General features: G+C 28.7%; 2 protein-coding genes across 2 annotated transcripts; both read right to left on the reverse strand.

Moving 5' to 3' along the window:
- Window positions 1-1041: 1041 nt before the first annotated feature.
- On the reverse strand, window positions 1042-2151 carry LOC125845301 (F-box protein At2g27310). Its single transcript, XM_049524786.1, has one exon. The coding sequence runs from the start codon at window positions 2098-2100 to the stop codon at window positions 1045-1047; it is 1056 nt and encodes a 351-aa protein (XP_049380743.1). The 5' UTR covers window positions 2101-2151; the 3' UTR covers window positions 1042-1044.
- Window positions 2152-15578: 13427 nt separating this feature from the next.
- LOC125845272 (leucine-rich repeat-containing protein ODA7) lies at window positions 15579-21292 on the reverse strand. Its single transcript, XM_049524747.1, has 10 exons — window positions 21143-21292; window positions 20977-21048; window positions 20495-20587; window positions 19002-19083; window positions 18845-18901; window positions 17681-17745; window positions 17480-17575; window positions 17288-17374; window positions 17072-17152; window positions 15579-16991 (listed from the first exon to the last, which is right to left on the reverse strand). Exons 1-10 carry the CDS (start codon window positions 21239-21241, stop codon window positions 16188-16190), a joined length of 1536 nt encoding a protein of 511 aa, XP_049380704.1. The 5' UTR covers window positions 21242-21292; the 3' UTR covers window positions 15579-16187.
- Between the last annotated feature and the right edge of the window lie 1228 nt (window positions 21293-22520).

Here is a 22520-nt window from a genome sequence, read left to right on the forward strand (position 1 = left end):
GATTGCTAAAATAGTCACAAAAATCTTTGGAAAAAAGAAGAAGAGGAAAATCTTTGTATTTTGAAATTGTTAATCACTAATTCGAATTCATATTGAATCCACTAAAGGGGACGAGAGTAAAATATTCTTATCAAGAAATTTTTCATTATCAACACTTAAACTCGAATAATAACAAATAAATAAATCACTTAAAGGCCTATTTTGCTTACATTTTTTTATATGAGAAAAAGACAAAATTGTATAGAGAGCTTAGACTTGTTCTTATATAATTGAGCGGAAATCTTTTAAAGGGAGATCTTAGACATATTGATTTCGAGTTCGTCACACGGGAATTTATTCAATATAATTTATATCTTTTATGTAATTTACGAATTATTACCCTGAATCGTGCACTTGTTTATCATATACTTAATAAAATTAAAGTTTGGCTCCTAATTATTTTCAAGGATTAAAGAATCACTTTTTTTTTTCAAATATGTTTATTAGCACTCAGAAGGTATGCCTTAAATAGTCAATGAACAACATGTCTATTAGCATCCAAAAGTACATTCTAATAGTAAATGGAGCGTGATAAAAATCAAATAAGATCGAACTTTTGACTTTTAACACTAGGTAATTTGCATCCTACACTCATTTGAACAATTAAAAAATAATCACAATTATTTAATTTGAAATTTCATAATATTAATAATTTTCGAAGACATGATCGAAAGTGGTCAGTAAGTGCTAGTTATGTCTAGATTATATATCAAGGAATGGAAAGCAAAAAAGGTAATTATCTTGAAGTTTCACCTGTAAAATTTGAAACTCCGCGACAATACTGATCTCTCAAAAATATAACTAAAAAGTGATTAGTAAACTCTATTTCTAAACCATTTATCAAGGAAATAAAAACAAAAAACCATATTAACATAACCTAAGAGAAGATTTGCCATGCAATATACCATTATTATGTATATAAAATTGCCTTTTCCTTTTTATTGAGAAAAAAATTAATAAAATGAAATAATAATAAATTATCATTCTTTTTTTCCCACCATATTTCTAACTAAAATAACTACCATTACTTCTTGAACCAAACACAATTAAACTCCAAAAAGAAATTAAAATTGTAATTCCACTTGCCATACACATCATATCCAATTTTTTTTCTTTCTTTTGTTTATTTTCCTTCCATTTTTTCTTTAATTCCAAAAAATTCTCATAATTTTCTTTTTCTTCATTTTCTTTTCTTTTTTTTCTTCCTCCTTCAATAACTTCTTGTAAAATAACCAAACTATCCTTCCCACACAAAACTTTCCCATCCATATCCTCTATTTGCATGCTTACATCTCGCACGTGCAATTCGCCTCCTTCTTTACCTTCGCACGTGACAACTATCCCGCACTGAACAAACCCTGCGCCTGCGCCGGCGCCGGAACCCATCACTGTCGAATACCGAACTTTCAATTCTCCGGTTAACCAATGTCGTTGGACTGATACCGGGTTCAAACTCGATACATTCACAGCTCGATTCCTCGATGGGTCAATTAAAATCCAGCTCAATTTCATCTTCTGTAACTCCAATTTACGATTTCCATCCTCGCCGTCGAATTTCACCGGCGTCGGAACAATTTCCTTATGACCCAATAGCTCAATTCTGAACGGCGAACTCATGAACCACCCGCTTTCCGTCTCGTTAGTCAACACTTTCGAGTACAATAAATTTCCCTCAAAGTGAATATCGACCGCCGATATCAACTCCGGCGACTGAAAATACTGCTTTGAGTTGTTTCCAGCAATGGGTTTTGGCTCGTTGTGGATTAAGGACGGAAAGGAATCGGAAAAAAGTGAACGGTGACCGGAGGGAAAGGCTGCAACAGCGTTTTTGATAAGTGGGTCGGAAGTAGAAGGCCAAGAAGAGTTACAAAATTTTCGCCAAAGTTCATCGTCGGAGCAAAGATTTTGCAGCTGCAAAGAAGCGAAACTGGCGGACATAAGAGTTGGGCCGTCGAGTTTCGTTAAGATCAAAGTTTGTATGATGTCAGGATGGACGGCAGTGATCGCCGTCCTTCCGCCGTCGTCCTCCGCCATGATAGTGGTGGTGGAACAAGATGACATGAGACTATATAGTTTGTGATATTTCAAAATAAAAGAAGATATTGCAAGTTTTTGGAGTTTGAATGAAGGTTTTATATAGGGATTTTATATGTAATAAAATCGAATCGAAATTTAGTATGTACACACCTAAAGGATAACGATAACGATAACGTATTTTCTAAGGTTTAAAATAATATTATTAAAATAGAAAAATGAAATGCCTAGTCAAAACCGGCATTCTTATCACACGTACGTCTTTATCCAATTTATTTCACAAAAATGTATATGGTATAAATATCTACGTGTGAATTATTTGGCATATGAAAATCATTTAGAAAGTGGAAGAAAATGTAAGGTTGCGCGTTAGCATTTTTAAAAGAGGACGAATATGTTAAAGGTATAATGATTTTCGCGTAAGTGTATGTTTAATTTTATCGAATTATACTAAATATGTTGTTATTGTACATTTTATTATCTAAGTGTTAATGAGTTATTTTTTTGAGTCTTATGATTTAATTCGATTGATTATTTTAAGAAAATTTAAACTATGTTGATTTTGCAATTATTTAGTTGTGTATAATTGAGAGTATTTTTTTTCAAAATTGAAGTTAGCTATCAACAAAAAAAAATATTAAACTTAACTTATGTAAGGCTTCGTAGATAGAAGAGGGATATTATGCTATCGGAGGAAAGGTTGAAAGAACATCTAATTATGAACAACATTAGAGTTTTTCTAATTCTGAAAATAATGATTGCGATCTAATTTATATATGCATTACTTAAAAAGATAAGAATCCGTATACATCGAAGAATATGTCATAAATCTAGGGGTGTGCATTCGGTTTTTGGGTTTGGTTTTACACTATTCGGTTTGGATTTTAGGTTTTTGATTTTGTAAAAGTGTAACCCAATCCGATCCAAAATAAATTTGGTTTGGTTTTGTTTTGTTTTCCTCTATTCGGTTCGGCTTTTTTCGGTTTGATTATTCGGTTATGTCAATAATTAATAACATATATAACCAAAGTAATAATATTTAATCCCTTAAATATTCTTTCTAATATAAATCATAAGTAAAACTTAAAACACAATACTTATAAGTATACCTATTATAGATGTAATTCAAACATAAAATATAAACGTAATCATCATGAAAGACAATAACCAAAAAGGGACAAAAGTGGTTAACTCCAACTTAATTCTAAACCTAAACATTATATATATATAATTCGGTTTTTTTCGGTTTTTCGGTTTTTATTTTTCAAAATCCGAAACCAAACCAAAACACCAAACAAAGTAATTTATTAATCCAAAACCAATCCGAAAAACCAAAAAACCAATCCAAATAAAAATTCGGTTTGATTTGGTTTGATTATTCGGTTTAATTCGAATAGTGCACACCCCTACATAAATCCGTGAGGGAATGGAAAATAAAAAAGAAGCTCCTATAATTTAGTATGTTTTTTTTTTAAATCTATAATTTAGTATGTACAATTGTCTTAATTAGTTTGATTTTTTTTATATAGATATAGTTCCATTAATTTTGATAATATATCTTTATAATGACATAAAAATGCCTAGTCAAAGGTGGCTAACTCATCACACGTCAAAGTCTTTATCCTTTTTTTTTCTTCAAAATATTCACATATCTACGTGTAAAATGATTTAGATATTTGCATATGGAAATCATTCATGTTTTAATTTTTATCCAAGGGCCAATAAATTTGTAAAAATAATTAGTTTTATAGCTTCTATAAAATCTATTTTTCCTTGTAAAAGATCTTGTAATAAAAAATTGATTATGTTTATCATTAAAAGTAACAGAAATATAAAAAAAATATAGTATATAAACACGCTCTTTAATTTAACATCAATAAACATCTATAGCTTTCATTTTTTTTTTTGTGTGAATAAGCAGATATTTTATAACTTGTATAAATTAGTTAAATAAGTAGACACATGTATTCAATGTAAAGTATGTCTAAACAGTTCGATATGTATATTTTTTAGCAATTTCAATTATTTACTTATGTAAAAAAGATAGTATTTTCTAAATATTTGATAAATTATTTACTGTATTAAATTTGTCCCTAAATTTAATTAGAATTATGAAAACACTATTTGATCATGTTAATTGTTTTTTCACCGACCCTTAAATCTAACAATCAACGTTTAATAAGTAATAAATATTGACAATACAAAAGAAACGTATTTAAAACAAATTTGAAGGACTAAAACTGTTCAGAATATACCTATGAAGTTATTTTAAACATAATTACAAAATATAAGTGATCATTTTATCATTTTCTATTGTTTGATAAAAGTACTTTCAAAAAGTATTATTTGAAAAACCAATAGTCACTTTTTCTAACCCCACCACTTCCCTTTTTTCTTAAATGGAGAGATCAAATTGTTGTATGTAGGTCCCAAAAAGAACAAGTTGAAGATAGGGATTTAAATAACTAAAAGGATTTCAAAAAAATATCTTTATAAAAAAAAGAGGATTTTAGAAAATATCTTCTAAATTTTTCTTTGATTTTAGAAAAGAATTTACTATGTTTATCGAAAATATAAATAATCTTTACACAATCAGATCATATAAACATTATTTGAAACTCACAAGTAATTATCGGTAATAAGCTTAAATTAAATATTTTATCTAATATCACCTCTATTTAAATTAAAATCATTATAAAAAAGATGTGTCGTGTGTTTATCATTATATCTATATAGATACCTAGTGGACAATATAATATATAAATAGCATTTATTTATCACTTCTTAACATTGACTTTGAAAAAAATTAGTATCATTAAATTTCAATTCTTACAAGTGAAACTTTATGATAATGATAGAGTTTACTATAGAAATTGCGTTCATGAACCGTTTTTAGCATAGACTTCAAAGAAAAAAAAAGTAGTCACTATACTAAAATTCAATGACAATCCAAATAATATCTATTGAACAATTTGTTATTAAAAAAACATCGATAGCAGATCAGTTTTCAGTCATGTTTTGTAAAAACAATTAGTATTATTTTATAGTTTTAAATTTCATAAGTGAAATTTTAGGATAATAAGTATTTTTCAATTACATATACTACTAATTTATTTTATTTTAAAAAAAATGAGTGAGTCAAATAGAACTTGCTATGGGCTGTGGCTGTCTTTATCAAATTAGTTAGATTTGCAAATTGGAAAAATTAGTAATAAGGGAGTTGAATTCAAGAAAGTTATATGAAGTCAAATATGGGGGGCAACTAATAATTTATTTAAGCTTTATAAATTATAATATCAACCCTTTTGTTTTTCTTTTGATTTTTCATGTGATACGAGTATTGGAGTTCGACTATTTTAAATTTATATTGTATAGGGCTTCATTCGCGAGGAAGCGCTCCCTATTAGGAATTTTTTCATACTTAATTCGAACTCGGAACCTCAGATTAAGGAAGAAGTAGTTTCATCTCCTCTTGCACCATATTATTTGATGGTATATCAACCATGTCTTTAAATGGTCTGTCCATAATTTTTATTTTTAGAAATTAAATTTATATACCTAATGAAACATAATTTTTTTTAAGACCTTATCTTTTAAATTTTAATCATGCAATTGAAAATGACACACATGCATTATTAGGATGGTCAGCAATCTTGACACAAATTTCGACATGTTTATTTCAGAGTTTTCTACTTTTTCTGTCTTAATTAATTGACATTGATCAGATAATTAACTTCTTTTTAAAATAAAAATTTTGATCGTAAATTCAAATATGATTTTTCTTTTGTGAAATAAAATGTAAATAGTTTGAAATTGGGTAAAAACTAATAATTCTATTAACTCATAATAATTAATAATTTGAAAAAACAAATAAAAATTATTGACAAAGAAAGTCATCTAAATATTTAAAATATTTGAACTTTATAAACTTTAAATTTTTATATAACTATCTCAAATAATAGTAATTGAGTTCTGAATTTAACTTTTATAGTATCAAAAGATGCGGCAAATTAGAAGCAAATCAATCTACGAAGTAGATAATTTAGAAATATTCTGTTCTAGAACAAACATTAATATAATAATTAGAAAATGTGAAGATTTTTAAATTTTTTGGGTTAATTTAAGATAATGTTAAGCAAATTAAAATAGACCAGAGAATAAAATTAAATTATTTAGAAATAAAGGGTACCTTGCCAGACACTCTATCTGAAATTACTATGTTAATTATAATCACAAAAACTAATTAGCTGTAATTAAGTGTATAATTTGTCATTAAATGAGTGTATCTTATCCATTAACCTAAGTGTTTGTCTCCATTTTATTTTATTTTATTTAAAAAAATATTTTTGCAAACAGAATGCCTTGGCCGACCTTTCACCAGGAAATTAATGTTATTTAAATCTTTTTATGTACACTTTGTTTTCTACCTTGTAATTAAATAACAACTTTATAAGATAATGTTAAAATTAGAATTTGGAAATTTAGAATCTTGTACTAGAGATAGATTCATAGATACATTCCCTTTTTGGATTTATTTACAATTAACAATAATATATTCGGCTGAAGTTTGATAAAATTGAATTTTATGAGGTAATAATTATAATAATCATATCGTAATTGATACATCTAAATTGTTGTACAACTCTACAAATTTTTGTGGTAATTAGAAGAGAATTTAAGATTTTTATTGAACGGATTTGATCTTTAATTTTTTTTTTTAGCATTGAACTCACTTTATTAAACTATCAGATTACACTCGTGCTTCCAATGAAAGAGATATAAGTTGTTTGCATCGACATATTCTCGTTCTGATTAAGTTATTCAAACGACTATTCTTTTGATAATTAGATTTTACATATTTATTTCTTGAGATATCTAACATCGAGTCGAGAAGTTCACATCATGTGAACTTCATATGACGTCGTAACTTTCCCTTCATGTTCTGACATAAAACTCTCTCAAGATATAAGGCTTTCTTTCATAAAAATAAATTCATGTAGTAATTTTCAGATATTCTCCATAGACTTCTTCCTAGAAAGTCGAGTTTTAGTTTCTATCCGTAAAAGGAGTTAGAAGGATGGAGTGTCTTTTGCCCTAAGAGATAGGCGGCTTCATCTTCAAGTNGCTTCTAATTTGTCGCATCTTTTGATACTATAAAAGTTAAATTCAGAACTCAGTTACTATTATTTGAGATGGTTGTATAAAAATTTAAAATTTATAAAGTTCAAATATTTTAAATATTTAGATGACTTTCTTTGTCAATAATTTTTATTTGTTTTTTCAAATTATTAATTATTATGAGTTAATAGAATTATTAGTTTTTACCCAATTTCAAACTATTTACATTTTATTTCACAAAAAAAAAATCATATTTGAATTTACGATCAAATTTTTTATTTTAAAAAGAAGTTAATTATCTGATCAATGTCAATTAATTAAGATAGAAAAAGTAGAAAATTCTGAAATAAACATGTCGAAATTTGTGACAAGATTGCTGACCATCCTAATAATGTGTATCATTTTCAATTGCATGATTAAAATTTGAAAGATAAGGTCTTCGAAAATTTATCAATTTCTATCCTAATTAACCTCCACCCCGGTGACCTTGTCTAATGACATATGCTTTACATTTACATCCGCCTTCACTTCTTGCTCAGGTCTACCTTACATTGTACTGAGAAAGTACGACTCTTATACACATTTGTTACACTCAAACTTAATTATGACATATTGTACTTGTATTGAGAATCAATTTGGATTCAAGTTAGAACAAATTGATACACTCAAGTTGGATTCAAGTTGGAACAAATTGATACATTTGTTACACTCAAACTTAATTACATCCATCAGAGTTGTGACATTAACATATATCCACTTTGAAAGATTGGTACAAATTGATGATTTGAGTGGGAATATTTATTTAATTAATGCCACCTAACTTAAAAAAACATTTATTATATAGCATACTCCTTTAATCAATTTATTTTTTAAAAAAAAATCAGATTCAGACCTTGTAAGGTCCATTACTAAAGGAAAAACACTTTAATTTCTAGTAAGATTTTTTATTTTATTTATCATATTTGAATTTGAGATATTTAATTAAAAATGAAAGAAATCTTATTTATCGAGAACTAACTGTACATCGACACGTATCCACTTTGCAAGATTAGTATAAAATGATGATTTTGATTGGCAGACAATTCTTGTCAATGAATATTATATTCAAGCATTAAATGAAAATTATTTATAATTAATGCCACCTAACTATAATTTGGCAAAAGTTATACTTTGGTGCAGAACATGATTAGTACTCTTTTGGCTTATTTTGAGAGTAAAAAATGTTCTTCTTTATCCATATTTTAAAACTAGTTTAAATTACCAGTCATTAAAATTTATAATATTATTTAAGTAGCTTTCAAATATGTAACTTTTATTTTCAAGAAATTTGAAGAATTTATGTTTAAATTCAAAGAAAAAAAAATATTTTGACTCTCATATCTCACCTTGTTATATAAAATAAAACAAAGGAATCATTATAATATATTCATTCGTCTCAAATTAATAATTACTTAAATTATCCAAAAAATATCACTTTAGTTAAAAGTTCAATTCGAAAATTGACGATTCTATTCAATTTTATGCTTACTTAATGTGAATTATATTCAACTATGCGTTCAATATTAAAAGAGTAGTTATTTTCAATACTACTTAATTCTCAAAAATAAATAAATTAATAAGTAGGGATAACATAATACACAATGTGTCATATTTATTGTTTTCTTAATAAATATAAAAAAAAGTTAAAAATAACGACAGTTAAAATGAAACGAAGAAAAAGTATCACCGGAAGAAGAGGATTTTACTATACATATCAAAAGATACAATAAATTATTTAATTAATAATTTACAAAATGCAAAATGTTTTATTAGACGTGATTCCGATTCCATCATATTCTTCACCATTTTCCAATTAAAAAAATAACAATGAATTTTGTAGTTATTTGGTACGTAAACTCAATTAGTTAATCAATTAGTAGTATTACCTATAAAAAGTGGCTAGGTGCAGTTGGTTATAGGTGGAAAAAGTCAATTAGTTAATTAATTAGTATTTAAAAAGCTTCTGCGTGTATTCTCAAATGTGAATATGTAAATAAGTTAATCACTTAGAGGCCATCTGATAGGTAGTTAGAATTATACAAACATTAGTTATGTATGTATTAGCTTTGCGGATATTAATTATGCAAGTATTTGTTATTCTATTTTTGATCTACACTCGATAATACATCAATAGGTCATTTGGTAGCTTGTTAAAGTTATGAAGGTACTCCCTTTATTTCTAATTACTTGTCCACTTTTTCTTTTATAATTGTTCCTAATTACTTGTTCATTTAGACAAATCAAGAAGGGATAAATTCTTTTTTCCTATTATACCCTCAATTAAATGACTAATTACTTTGAAAAATGTAGAACTTTTCATCCACTTCATAATTAATAGGGGTAAAATGGTAAACTCACTATGTCATTAATTATTTTCTTAACAGAAAAGGGTCAAAATTGCCCCCGAACTATATGAAATAGACCATTTATACCCTTCATTACATTTTGGGATGAAAAATGCCCCTGCTGTTATCCTAAGAGACCACAAATACCCTCAAGAGTTAACACCCCAAATTTTTGTTGACGCCACGTGGGACTAATCCTTCCACCTATGCGTTGCCAACTAGGATTCACTACAGAAGAACTAGACTTTTAGCGGCAACAACAGTCGCCACAAAAGCCCAGAAAATCGTCACTAAAAGTTTTTAACATTAAATTCTAATTTTGTGTTTTTTTCTTCATTGTTTTCAAAAAACCAAATATGATATCGATTAAGTAGGAGTTTGAAGACACTATATGTTTTATTTTTATGTCATATGTAAATGTATAAAATGTACAATGATGCATTATATATATATATATAGTAGGAGATTTGAATCGAGAAGTAATTTTGATTATTTTTCGTAATAATATTGGATGTTTTTAATATGGATATTGCAAGTTATTTATTTTAGAAAATTAGGTCGCAATCGAAAATTAATTATCATATTTTTTTGTTGAAAAAATAGGTTTTACTAGCGAATGGTTGTTGGAGCCTTAGTCGCCACTAAAAATCACTCATAACCTTTAGTGGCAATATTTTTGGATTTTGTGGCGACTTTGTCGCCACTAAAAGTCAAGTTCTTTTGTAGTGAATCTTAGTTGGCAATCCTTAGGTGGAGGGATTAGTCCCATGTGATTTGCCACGTCACTAAAAAAAATTGGGGTGTTAACTCTTGAGGGTATTTGTGGTCTCCTGGGATAACTGCGGAGGTATTTTTGATCCCAAAATGTAATGAAGGGTATAAGTGGTCTATTTCACATAGTTCAGGGGCAATTTTGACCCTTTTCCGTTTTCTTAATAGGTGTGTCAATTCAAAAGTGGTCAAATAATTAGGGACAGAGCGAGTATTAATTATACATGTATTAATTATGTGAGTAAAATTGGTTATGCGGATATTAGTTATTTAAGCAAGTATTAGTTATTCTATTTTCTATCTCCGCATAAGATAATACATCAATTTCTCATAATTTATACATTTACTATTAATTATGGGAATTTCTAAATTACAGACCAAACATCATTTAATTTTAAATATGAATAACTTATTTCCTTGAAATAATAACATCTTTTAATTATACACATTAAACTTATTAGTAAATCATAAAATAACCTCATGAGCGTTTCAATTGACGTTAATATATACATATATCTAACTAAAAAATAAGACATTTAATGTGATTAATTTATTTATGTGATAAATATTTGTAAACATATGCAAAAGTTTCTTAAAATATGAGTCGAAAACGTTCATCATGTATTCAAATGTACAATGAACATATTATAATTTAAATATTTAAATAAAATTTACTAACAAATTTACGACGTTTGCTACCAATTCAATCTTAATATTAAAATTAGAGAAACATAGTTTATGCATGCAAGGTTCGTGAATGCATAACATGTACTACAATCTTTTAATGAACAAGTATAAACAAAGAATTAAGTAATAAATTATTTTTTAATTTATAAAATAAATATTTATTTTTAATATAGTGAGTAAATAAAAATGAACGAAAGAAGTAACTCTCGCCTAGTACACATCTTAAAGAATGATCAAGATGAAAGTATTCTGATCCATCATTCATTTTTACTCGTTTATTAGCTCACAAATAAAACTATTTTTTTATAGATTGCATTTTCCACTTAAAGACCTCAGATATAATGCAAATTCAAATTACTCATTTCGTTTATTTTTATTTTTCATATTTCATTTTATAAGAGTTAATTTGATTAATTTTTGAATCTACGTGGATTAAATTAATTTAATATTTTTAAAATTTAAATATAGGTATTCGAAAATTATATAGAAAATATTATAAATTATAATTTTTCTCATATTTATATGATAAAAAATTAGTAGATTTTGCTTTAAAATTATATTTGTATTAATAAAACTATTAAATATGTACATATATTAAATTTAGAATTTAGTTATTATAATTTAATATTATCATTGTAAAAATTTAGAACTCATAAAATTGAAATTCTAACTTTATTCTGGATTTATAGAGTGCTTTGTTTTATTTTCTTAATTATTTTTTATTAGTTTCTATACTCTTTATGTCCCTTTTTACTTATCTTTTTTTTTTTTTTTTACAAAAACTATTATATCCTCAATTTATTAATATTAAGATGTCTTTGAGAAATGCAGTGAGTAAAGATATTTGAGATCCTATCAATTAATAGGAGTAAAATGGTAAACTCACTATAACAGTCAATATTTTTTTAATAAGCGTGTCAAGTCAAAATCTGACAAGCAAAGAGAAGAGGAAGTACTAATCTACACTGTATGAAATATCATTAAAGACAATGTTATCGACACATTTTAAGTTTTTAAGAATTTCTTATATTATTCGTGATTAAGTATTTTTCATAAAATTTTGTAACAAAATATAAAGAATTATCATACCTTGATAAGAATATTTTGTGTAGAAAAATGGCTCCCTTGAATCTCAAGATTCGTTCATTTTGTCAATAATGAAGTTGTTGGTAAAGTAATTTTAAATTTTAAATTAGTCAAATTAATATCGAATGTCAAATAATCTAAAAAATTACACTCTAAAATCTTTGATGTACTTCCTTTGTTCTTTTTTATTTATTACGTTTCGCTTCTCAAGAATTAAATTGTTAGAATTTAACTAATATTTTAAGATTATTTTTTAAAATATGAGAGTGATTGGAACTTACTTTATTTTTTATTTTTTTGAAATATCTAATTTAAATTTGAAATTAGGAATCAATTTACTTCAATCTAGCTTAAAAATTAATTAAATTATTTTTTTTGTGAAGTAAAAGAAAGAAAGAATACTAATTAGGCAACTTGGAAGTTATACATTATTAGTAGGCGTTTGACCATGCAATACCATATCACGATATGGAATCATGAGATGAAATTTCATATTCTCCAAAAATTATGATATGGGAATTCCATATCATGATTTTGAATTTTTAAATACAAAAATTGATCCATGAGTTTATATTTTGTTAAAACAACCTCACATTTATATTTACTAACCATTTATTTCATATGTAAATAAAATTTATAATCACATCATTACTTTTTAAAATTTATTATTCTCACCAACATAAAACTTATTATTACTTTAAATTTGATGAATATAAATGATAAAGTAGGAATTGATTTGGTGAATATAAATAAGAACGGGGGAATAATACTTTTTTGTTTTTTCATAATAAAAAAACATTCTCTTTCGGCTACATATGAAAATGTTTAAAACAATTCAATATGAAAAAAGGACAAAATTGGTGATGTATGTTTGATGATCACAACTTTCAATATGTTTGATTTTAGTACGAAATTAATGCACTAAAAATGTGTAACTGCACACAAGTGAAACAAGATATGAACCATCATGATATTGACATACAAGTGAAAATTGTCATAGTTTGCGCAGTGTTACATAATTATTTGCGAGAATATCAAAGGAGTGATGAAATATTTATGGTATATGAGCATGAAAATATAGTTGCGAATGATATTGACCAACAAATGACTCAAAGTAACAATGTCGTCTTCTCGGTCATGTGATCGAGAAATGCAAGTTCAACATGAGGAGATTGTCCGTACTATGTAGGGGAATATATTAAAAACTAGTACACTACAATTCATGTTCAGTGTTTTTATTGAATTAAAGTTTGATCAATTAAAATTAGATGAAACAGTTACTTAAGTGAAGAACAAATAACTTTGTAATAATTTATTATGCAATTTTATAAATTTTTGTTTATTTGGTAAGAATGAATAAGCAATTAAGGCTATTTTAATAGTTTTATAACTTATGAGATTCTTATATTTATGAGAAAATAAAACACAAAAATTACATATCGCATGTCCAAACAAAACTTCAATTTCATCTCATGATTTCATATTATGATATTATATCATGATTTTGCATGTCGCATGGCCAAACGGGCCCTAAATTTTGGACGAAATCGTGTGGACAAATTTTCACCACAAATTTACGAAAACAATAATAAAGACGTGGTACAATTTAAATTTGGCATTTAATTCTTGTACCCTCATGTGATTTTTTCTCCCCCTCTTGTCTTCGATATTTATATTGCAATCTAGTTAATTTTAAATTTACGTATTTTAGAGTTTATTTTTTGAAGTATGTTTTTTATATATAGAAAAAATTATTCTCAAACTTCAAATCTAAGATTGTCGGTATCCTTTCAAGAATTATTATTTTATCTTATATACTTTAAAGCTAAGCTGTGAAACTTGATCATAAATATCTTTCAACAAAGTTTTAAATTCACATAAACTCGAAAGCTAAATTGGGTTTTATACCTAACTACTTCACTTTTTGTGGACGTAGATTTTATTTATATCTTTGTGATTAGAAAAATTATTTTTGATAGACTCTCAAGAAAAGTGTTTTCAAAATAGATTTGAAAAATATAAAAGTAAAACAAGCTATAATGAAAATATTGAAGTAAAGAAAAGTATTGACAACAAAAATGACATGATTCTAATCGAGTATGATTCTAATATACTTTTTAATTTAACCTTTGTTGACATTTATATTCTTCAATTTTTGGTGAATAACTACTTAAATTTATATATAATTTAACAAGTAAACACACATGTCTTACTTGCCATAGTACACATCGGGCACCACATAGGATGCCTTATAGGGAGTGAATTATCACGTAAGACGCTAAGTAGGACATGTGTTTTATTTGTTCAGTTTTAAACAAGTTTAAGTGTTTAGTTAAAGATTATAAATATCAGATAAGCCAATTAGTTAAAGGATACATTCATGTATTATGCTAAAAGAAAAATCGCTTGATTATCTACTGATCTTCTATGCTAATTATGATTTATATGTTTTTCTGCGATCATATCTTCGACAGAAAATAACTGTAATTGTTGGATATAAGACACATGAAAACATACTCGAATTATTTTTATAATACTCAAATTATTTTTATAATTTTTTTACCCAAATAAAACACATGTCAACAACTCAAATCGATTCTTGTGTGTTATAGTATGATCATAAAGAAACAAAAAGAGTGCATAGCCTTATGAATAAGATGATAGCCACACTTGTATAATCACGCAAGATAAATTTAAAAATAATAAAATATACACATATTTTATCTCTATTTTTATAATAAAAATGTTATTTTCAATAAATTCTCAATTCAAACTAAAAGCATCTTACATACATGCTTATAAGCAAAGCTACAGTAAAGTAACAAATTATAAATAAACACAACAACAAATAGTAAAACACACAAAAAAAAAAACTAAATAAAACTACTACAAGGATCAGAAGAAAATAGAATTATCTATAAATAAATAAAAAAGAACTTAAAAGCTTCTGGAACTAATGCAAAATTAAGAATCTGTTTAGATTAGTTGACTGAAAGTAATTGATAATTATTAAGAGTTAGATAAGATATTTTTTTCGTGTTGAAATTGATTTTAAAAATTAACGGTTACATATTTAGATAGAACACTTGAAATTAATAATGTTCAAACCTTAATTGATAAGTTGCCAAGTTACTCGATATTTGTATAAGAGGAGAATTACATATTGACACGTTCACAATACACTGTCATGATCACATATCTAGATTTTATCAATGACTTGAAGATGAAGTCGCCTATCTCTTAGGGCAAAAGACACTCCATCCTTCTAACTCCTTTTACGGATAGAAACTAAAACTCGACTTTCTAGGAAGAAGTCTATGGAGAATATCTGAAAATTACTACATGAATTTATTTTTATGAAAGAAAGCCTTGAAGTAACGGTAACATTGTCTACATGTAACCTGTAGCTCGTAAGTTCAAGTTGTGGAAGCAACTACTAATGTTTGCATTAGGGTAGGTTGTCTACATCAACAAAAGCTAGTGCAAAAAAAGAAAAATGGCAACTACAAGAGAATTCTCAACCAGTTTACAGAGTTGGTGTTTTCATCATAATTAAACTGGGAATAATTGGTAAATGCATAAGTAACAAGTTTCTATCCATAAACATTAAGTCTGTGATTGTCTCAACCACCTACCTTATCAGCCCAAAGAAAATTCAAGCAGTCAATAATTTGCAAGTGTTCCATTGGAAACACAAATCGTTAATTATCTAAAGACGACATGTTCATAGAAACAAGACTCAAATTAGGCTCGTGTACCATGCTCGATGCAGGGAACGTTCCCAGCATATACTCCTGGTGAAAGCAAGTTGGATGTTGTTGACAATGAGCAAGAAAGAACATCCTTTACTACTCAATGATCTGGTTTTCAAGTAAGAACAATGCCCCTTATCATCCCTTGCAGTCACGGTCTATCAGGGGAGTGAAACCAATTTGTTCATGTAAACCTTATAAACATCTTACTGAAGATAAATCAAACCAAATGGGAGGCCAAGGCTCAAATGACAGTAGCCAACTTCAGTCTTCAGCTTGGTGCTATTCAATTTTATCAGCAGGATGCTACTCTTTTCTAGTCATCCCATGTTGATGCACCGCCCAATCCAATTTCATCGCTTGCTGATGAAAATTGAACAGCAGCAGCGCCAGTTACAATATTCTTCTTCTGCTTTTTCTTTTTCGGAAATGTAGCCAAACCTGCAGCTGCATCAACATTTTGTTGGTGTGTGCGGTGATTACCAACCTTCCGGCTACTGGCCAATGGATCTGATAAGTCAGAGATAAAAAGATCCGAGAAAGGAGTTTCTCCATCGTCAATGGCACTTGCTTTATTTTGTTTAGCTTTCTTACTAGACTTTTTAGCTGGTTCCTTATCCTCAACATTTGAAGCTTTCTCCTTCAATACTTCACTCTTCTTCTGTTTTTTGTGCTGTGGTTCCTCTCCTGTGTCAAGTTCAATGGAATTGGTTCTTTTTTCTGCTTGTACCAACTCCTTCCTCTTACGGCCAGAAGCTTTATCAAATTCGTTAATCTTTTCCTTTTTGAGCTTTGATTCCTTCTGTTCATCAGGATATGAGAGTACAGTTTCTGCTGCATCAGCAGCATTCTTGCCATTCTTCGAAAACTTGTTAGACTTTTTCACTTTGTTGTTCTCCAGGAAAGTACTCTCTTCATGGTGATCATCTAGCCCTTCCTCCAGTGGTCCACTTCTCTTTTTCTTTTTAAGCTTCCTTTCTTCCTTGCTATCCCAAACCCTGGCAATATCAAGATCACCACTTTCATTTTCATCATCGCCTCTGCCACCCTCTTCCTTTTTCATGGCCTTTTCAATAGGTTTAGCATTGAGAATCTGCAAATGCGGCACTTGTTTTTTGATCTGGCAAAGACAAAGTCTCAAATTAGTCAGCACATGATATTACATCTTGAGATCCAGAAAAAACAAAGTATCGCGCTAACCTTTTTAGCCAAATCTTCCTTTTCAGCAATGGGGTTCCCTTGCAGGTTTAAGTTTTTCAAGTTAACTAATGAAGACAGCACCTACCATAAAGCCGTGCAGACACATATTGGGCAAGGAAATGTTTAAAGTAAGATAACTGTCAAAATAAGGAGATAGGATATATAGCAAACAAAGAAGTGTAAGAAGGAATAAATGAAGTTTACAAAAATGGCTACCTTCAGATCTGACCACTTAATGATCACATTGTTTCCGATGTCTAAGTTTTGTAGTTTTATATTAAAAGCCAACTCACTAGGAAGTGTCTGAAACAATAGAGAGGAAGTAAAATTAGAAAAATAAACAGTTAGCGATAATTCAGGAAGCATCTGCAAATCCAGCATAACGGATAATTAGCTGTAAGAACTTACCTTAATATCATTATGAGCAAGTCGTAGCTCCTTTAACTCGGTGCAGGATTTAAGTGAAGAGTCAACACCTTGTAGTTGGCAATTAGAGAGAGATAACTAGAAGACCAGTGCACATATGGTGTTAGGACACGGTAAACAGTAAACATCATAATGAATCATCATGAAGTAGAAGATAAACAGGAAATACAAAGTTTCACTTACTTTTGTGATTGAGTTGATTTTGGCTAGACTCTGGCCAATTCCAGATATTGGATTTCTAGATAGAACTGCAATAGATACCAAAGGCATAAAGACACTTTCAATATAACTGATTATTTGGAAAAAATGAAATACAATTAAATTAATTTAATTTTGACATTGAAATTCAGAAAGACCGACAACCACACAAAGCCAATCACTATTCATCTCGATACAATATGTGGTGGTGGCACAAAAAGTCATCTAGTATCATTCAACAATCAGTCTTTTACAGTCTAATTAGCACTAGCAGTTTGCCTGATAATCACATAGGGTGAGTAACAGCTACTGCTTACACAACACAAGTACCAAATTAGATTTCAGAAAAGCCAATGGCGGCTAATAACAGTCTCTTGATCCCTCTAAAGTCTTCTCAAGCATGAATTTTCAGTATTCAGGATAAAAATCATAAAAGAGATGGTCGAATTAACAATAAACTGATACTGGTTAAGATAAGAAAAATGGCATTAGTTAGGTTATACAAGAGCAGGAGAGGCGTCCTAAATTCTAAATCATCTTAATAGCCCAAATCATGAAACAAGTAAAAAGTTTATGATACGGAAAAGAAAAGAAAACACTAAAGATTGTTATTTTTATCCTTTGACCCAAAATACAACTATTCAAGATGTAACTAACTACCAAAACTTTGCTATCTTATTGATTCCAAACCCTGTTCCCTAAATGGATGATTGGGAAGCCAGCCAATTTCATCTAATTATTTTAATTAACATGTATCTCTATGACTAAAAGCTGTCTCAGTTTTCCCTTTAAAACCAAATGCCAAGGAATTTAAAATAATAGCAACCAAGGTATGAGGCTTTGAAATTTCTCATGATGTATTCTCGTTCTCTTGAGTGGATCTTGGCAATATCATACAAGTTCAACCTCCAGAAACCCAAAAGTGTCCCCACAATCAGTCACAGTAATATTTTTTTTGGATTTATACTGCCAATGTTATAAATTACTATATTTCCTAATAAGAGAGCATTCTTAATTTTAAGAACTGTGAATCTATTCTCCTGATCTGTGCACAGTTAGCAGAATGACAAACTGTATATTACACCATGCTCAATCCCACACTAATCATTGATTATGAAAATATAAAATTAGAAAGGTAGGAACTCATACCCAATGTATTCAACTCTTTCATTTTATCAAGCTTGCAAATTGAAACAATGTCATTGTCTACCACAGAAAGAAAAAAGTAGGTCAGTATAAAAACCCATTATCCAGCAAATACAAATCTCTGATGGAGAAACACAGTGGTACATATACAGAAGCTCACCATTCAAAATCAGTGCTCGCAAGTTCACAAGACCACTGACCTCGTCCATAGATTTGAGCTTGTTTTTTCCGGCATTCAGTACCTGGTAAACAAGGAAGCGTGTATTAAATACCAAAAACCTTTTTTTCCTCTTTTAGATGTAAACATCAAAGACCAATCAGTTCAGAATCCATCAACTGATGCTGTAAGAAGTTCAAAATATGAAACAAAAACGAAAAAATGTTGTGACACAATTGCAACGGGGTTAACTTTTTCTGATAAGGTAATGCAGTGAGCTTAAGGAGGGATCTTGAAGGGAAAGGAGAGGTTTGTTAGTATTTTGGCTATAAAGTCGGTAACCGAAAGTGTGGTATGATGTCACAATACTGAAGGATATGTAGGGACCAACTATTTAAATTATTTAAGAGGGAATAAGCAGAAAATTATGGGGGGAGATTAAAATTTTAAGAGGCCCATAGAGGACAGCGAGTGGGATGAGGCTGAGGAGTGCCTACAGATATCAGAATATACCAATCTCTAATAGATAAATTGGGGTGACAAAAAGATATGGAGTGCGTTGAGAGAAAAATCACTTGAGTGAAACCTTGTTAGATGGAGTTACCAAAGGTAGGGAGAAGAGGGAGGTGTAAAAGAATATATCAAAGGTGTGCAGTATGAAATTTAATCTTAACTGCAGAAAATTTGAGGAAGCCGTGAATCATCGTGAATTTGTTGTGTAGCATCACATCAATGATATGGAACTTGGCGTTTTTATCTTTTTTATTGTTTAATATATGCTAGGAAAGACAGTGAATCACTCTTAGGCGAGCTTGAAGAATAACACAGTCATGCCTCTTTTGGCTTATTTGGAAACTGAAATGCGGAAAATATGAGGTTATTCCATACTAGTGAAAATAATGTAAAGGAGTATGTAAAATCGTGTTTGCTCATTTATTTTTAAAATGAAGAAAAAAAGATTGAACATACAAGTCCTAGGTAGTATGTCCCAAAAATATAGATGGATATCAGCACTCTTGACTAAAATTTTCATCTCCTGCTCAAGCATAGCAAAATTATAGTTACTCATTCTGACATGTGAAATTACTGTTGTCCATGCCCCCCAATCTTCACTTCGATATGTTCCACTATCAACCAATCAATTTCCAAATGCCAAGAAGAAGCTAAAACCGAGAAGGCGTCTTTTCGACAACTATAAATGTGGAAAAGGATATTCTAAGCAAAATGGACAGAAAAATGCTACTCTTATCCTCTAAACACAGAAAAAATCAAAAGAAATGAGAACTGCTGAAAATACATGGTGTATAAAAAATGTATGCAAAAGTTTGAAAAATGGAACTAAGACACTTCAGAATTGGCACACTCAAACAATAATGATGTTAAGCTAGAAACTCCAATTTGAAGAAGTGCTCAAAAGAAGAAAATCAGTTCATAAAGCATGTTCATAAACAAAAGAATAAAAAGATAGCAAAACATGAACCAAATGTACAACTCACAGTCAGTTTGACAAGTCCTTCAATCCCTTTCAAGCTCTGAAGTTTGTTTTGCAACACAGAGAGCCACTTCAAATTCGCACATAACTTCAACCCCTAAAATCCAAAATAAAAATCAGATCTTTGGCTGAAACATTCAGTAGTCCAATCTTAGTAGGCATTTGGACATAAAAAAAACATGATATTTGAAAAGAAAAAACGAAGTATTATCGAAGTTGTGATTAGATATGCATTTAACTTAACAACAGCAACATACCCAATATAGTCCCACAAGGTGGTGTCTGCGGAGTGTCCAGTGAACACAGACCTAACCCCTACCTCACAAAGGTAAAGAGATGCATTTAACTTGAACAAATGTAGAAACTTTGTGACAGTCTAAACTCTAATTGTACAACTAAAAGTTGTCTTGAGGGGGGAAATTCATATCCAACAAGGCACTAAACAACTCAAATAAAGGAAAATTCTTTTTTATTTTTATTTTTTACCTCTAGGGAAGTTAAATTGTTGAACCCAAGATCAAGCTTCTGCAAATTTTCAAATTCGCTCAAACAGGATACCTGCACATAAAGATGAAATCTTGAAAATGCAATATGAAATAGTACAAAAATTGAAACTTTTTTTGTTTTTTTGGTCAGAAACTGGAAATTGTACATCAGAAAGAGCTTTGTGAGTGAGGGTAAGTGATGTAATTGAGCTGGGGTCAGTAGTGTTGTTGTCTTTCAACACTTGCTTTGAGCTCAACACAGCCATGGTGAGTTTACTGGGATTAGGGTTTAGGCTTAAACCTTGGCCTTATATTCTATTTATGAGGGTTGGAGATGGTCCGAACTTGCAAATATTTTAGGTAAGTAATTAAAAGATATTATTTAAAAATATTTATATGTAATCTAACCCTACAAAGATTTGTATTGTATTGTATTGAAATTTATCATTAAATAATGATAAAAAATTTATTTAATATGGCGAATGATTGAGTATAATTAAATTATTCAATTCTTCAAATAATTGACACACTATTATAAAACGATTAAAATTATATAGTTTATTCAAATATTACATTTATCTAAATAATATAACATGATATATCATACATTCATAGAATAATATATAACAACTCTCCAAAAAAAATATAAATGTAAACACATTTAGATTGTATAAAAAAAATTTAAGCATATAAACTTAAAGCACTTGAGCTTATTTCTTAAGAGGTAATAGTAAAAAAAAAAAGAACAAATTATTATCTATTCATAAATTTCATATTTCAACTATTAATTATTTATTTAAATTATTACTTTTTTACTAATAAATTTTGATGCTTGGTGGGAAATAAATAGGAAAAATTACATAAATATACAATATAAAATATTATAATTTCTAAAATTTCTTACTATTTAAAAAAATTACAAAAATCCCTCTTGTATACATTTCTATTCCTCTCGAATACCTTCCTATCCCCTCTTAAATACATTTCTATCCCTGAATACTAGGGCTGTTCAAAAACCGAACTGAAATGATAACTCAAACCGAAAAAAAGTTATTGGTTCATCGCTAATGGGTTATTGATTTAATGATTTTGATTTTTTTTATTATTGGAATACCGATTCTTAACGGTTTGATGTTTTTTCTTGACGGGTTAACCGATAACCCGATAGTAAATTAATAAATTATATTTATACCATTTTGATATATAAAATCCTTGACTTAGGACTTAGTTTCAGATTTTTATTTCTGACGGTCTCAAACTTTTGGTTATTCTACAATGTGTTAGTGTTGTATTTTAGCAATATACAATTTTATCAACTCATATGCATGCCTTTTTGGTTTGTCACCATGTTTTTAAGTGATTTTTAATTATTTATTTTTTGTGTCAAATCTTAACGGTTAAATCAATAACCGAACCGATAATGATCAATAACCAATAAACCGATAACCGATAACCTATAAGCCAATATCTTAATGGTTCTTAACGGTTTAGGATGTCTACAAATCGATAACCAATTGATTGAACCGATAAATTTTAAAATCGAAT

The sequence above is a fragment of the Solanum stenotomum genome, chromosome 11, assembly GCF_019186545.1.
Source record: "Solanum stenotomum isolate F172 chromosome 11, ASM1918654v1, whole genome shotgun sequence".
NCBI classification, from domain to species: Eukaryota; Viridiplantae; Streptophyta; class Magnoliopsida; order Solanales; family Solanaceae; genus Solanum; species Solanum stenotomum.

Bases quoted from the DNA above. Each gene is read 5' to 3' on its own strand.
- LOC125845301 (XM_049524786.1), bottom strand. From the start codon at position 2,100: ATGTCATCTTGTTCCACCACCACTATCATGGCGGAGGACGACGGCGGA.
- LOC125845272 (XM_049524747.1), bottom strand. From the start codon at position 21,241: ATGGCTGTGTTGAGCTCAAAGCAAGTGTTGAAAGACAACAACACTACT. The intron at 21,049-21,142 runs GTACAATTTCCA...CTTTATGTGCAG, and splicing joins CTCACAAAGCTCTTTCTGAT to GTATCCTGTTTGAGCGAATT. The intron at 17,375-17,479 runs GTAAGTTCTTAC...CTATTGTTTCAG, and splicing joins TTGCTCATAATGATATTAAG to ACACTTCCTAGTGAGTTGGC.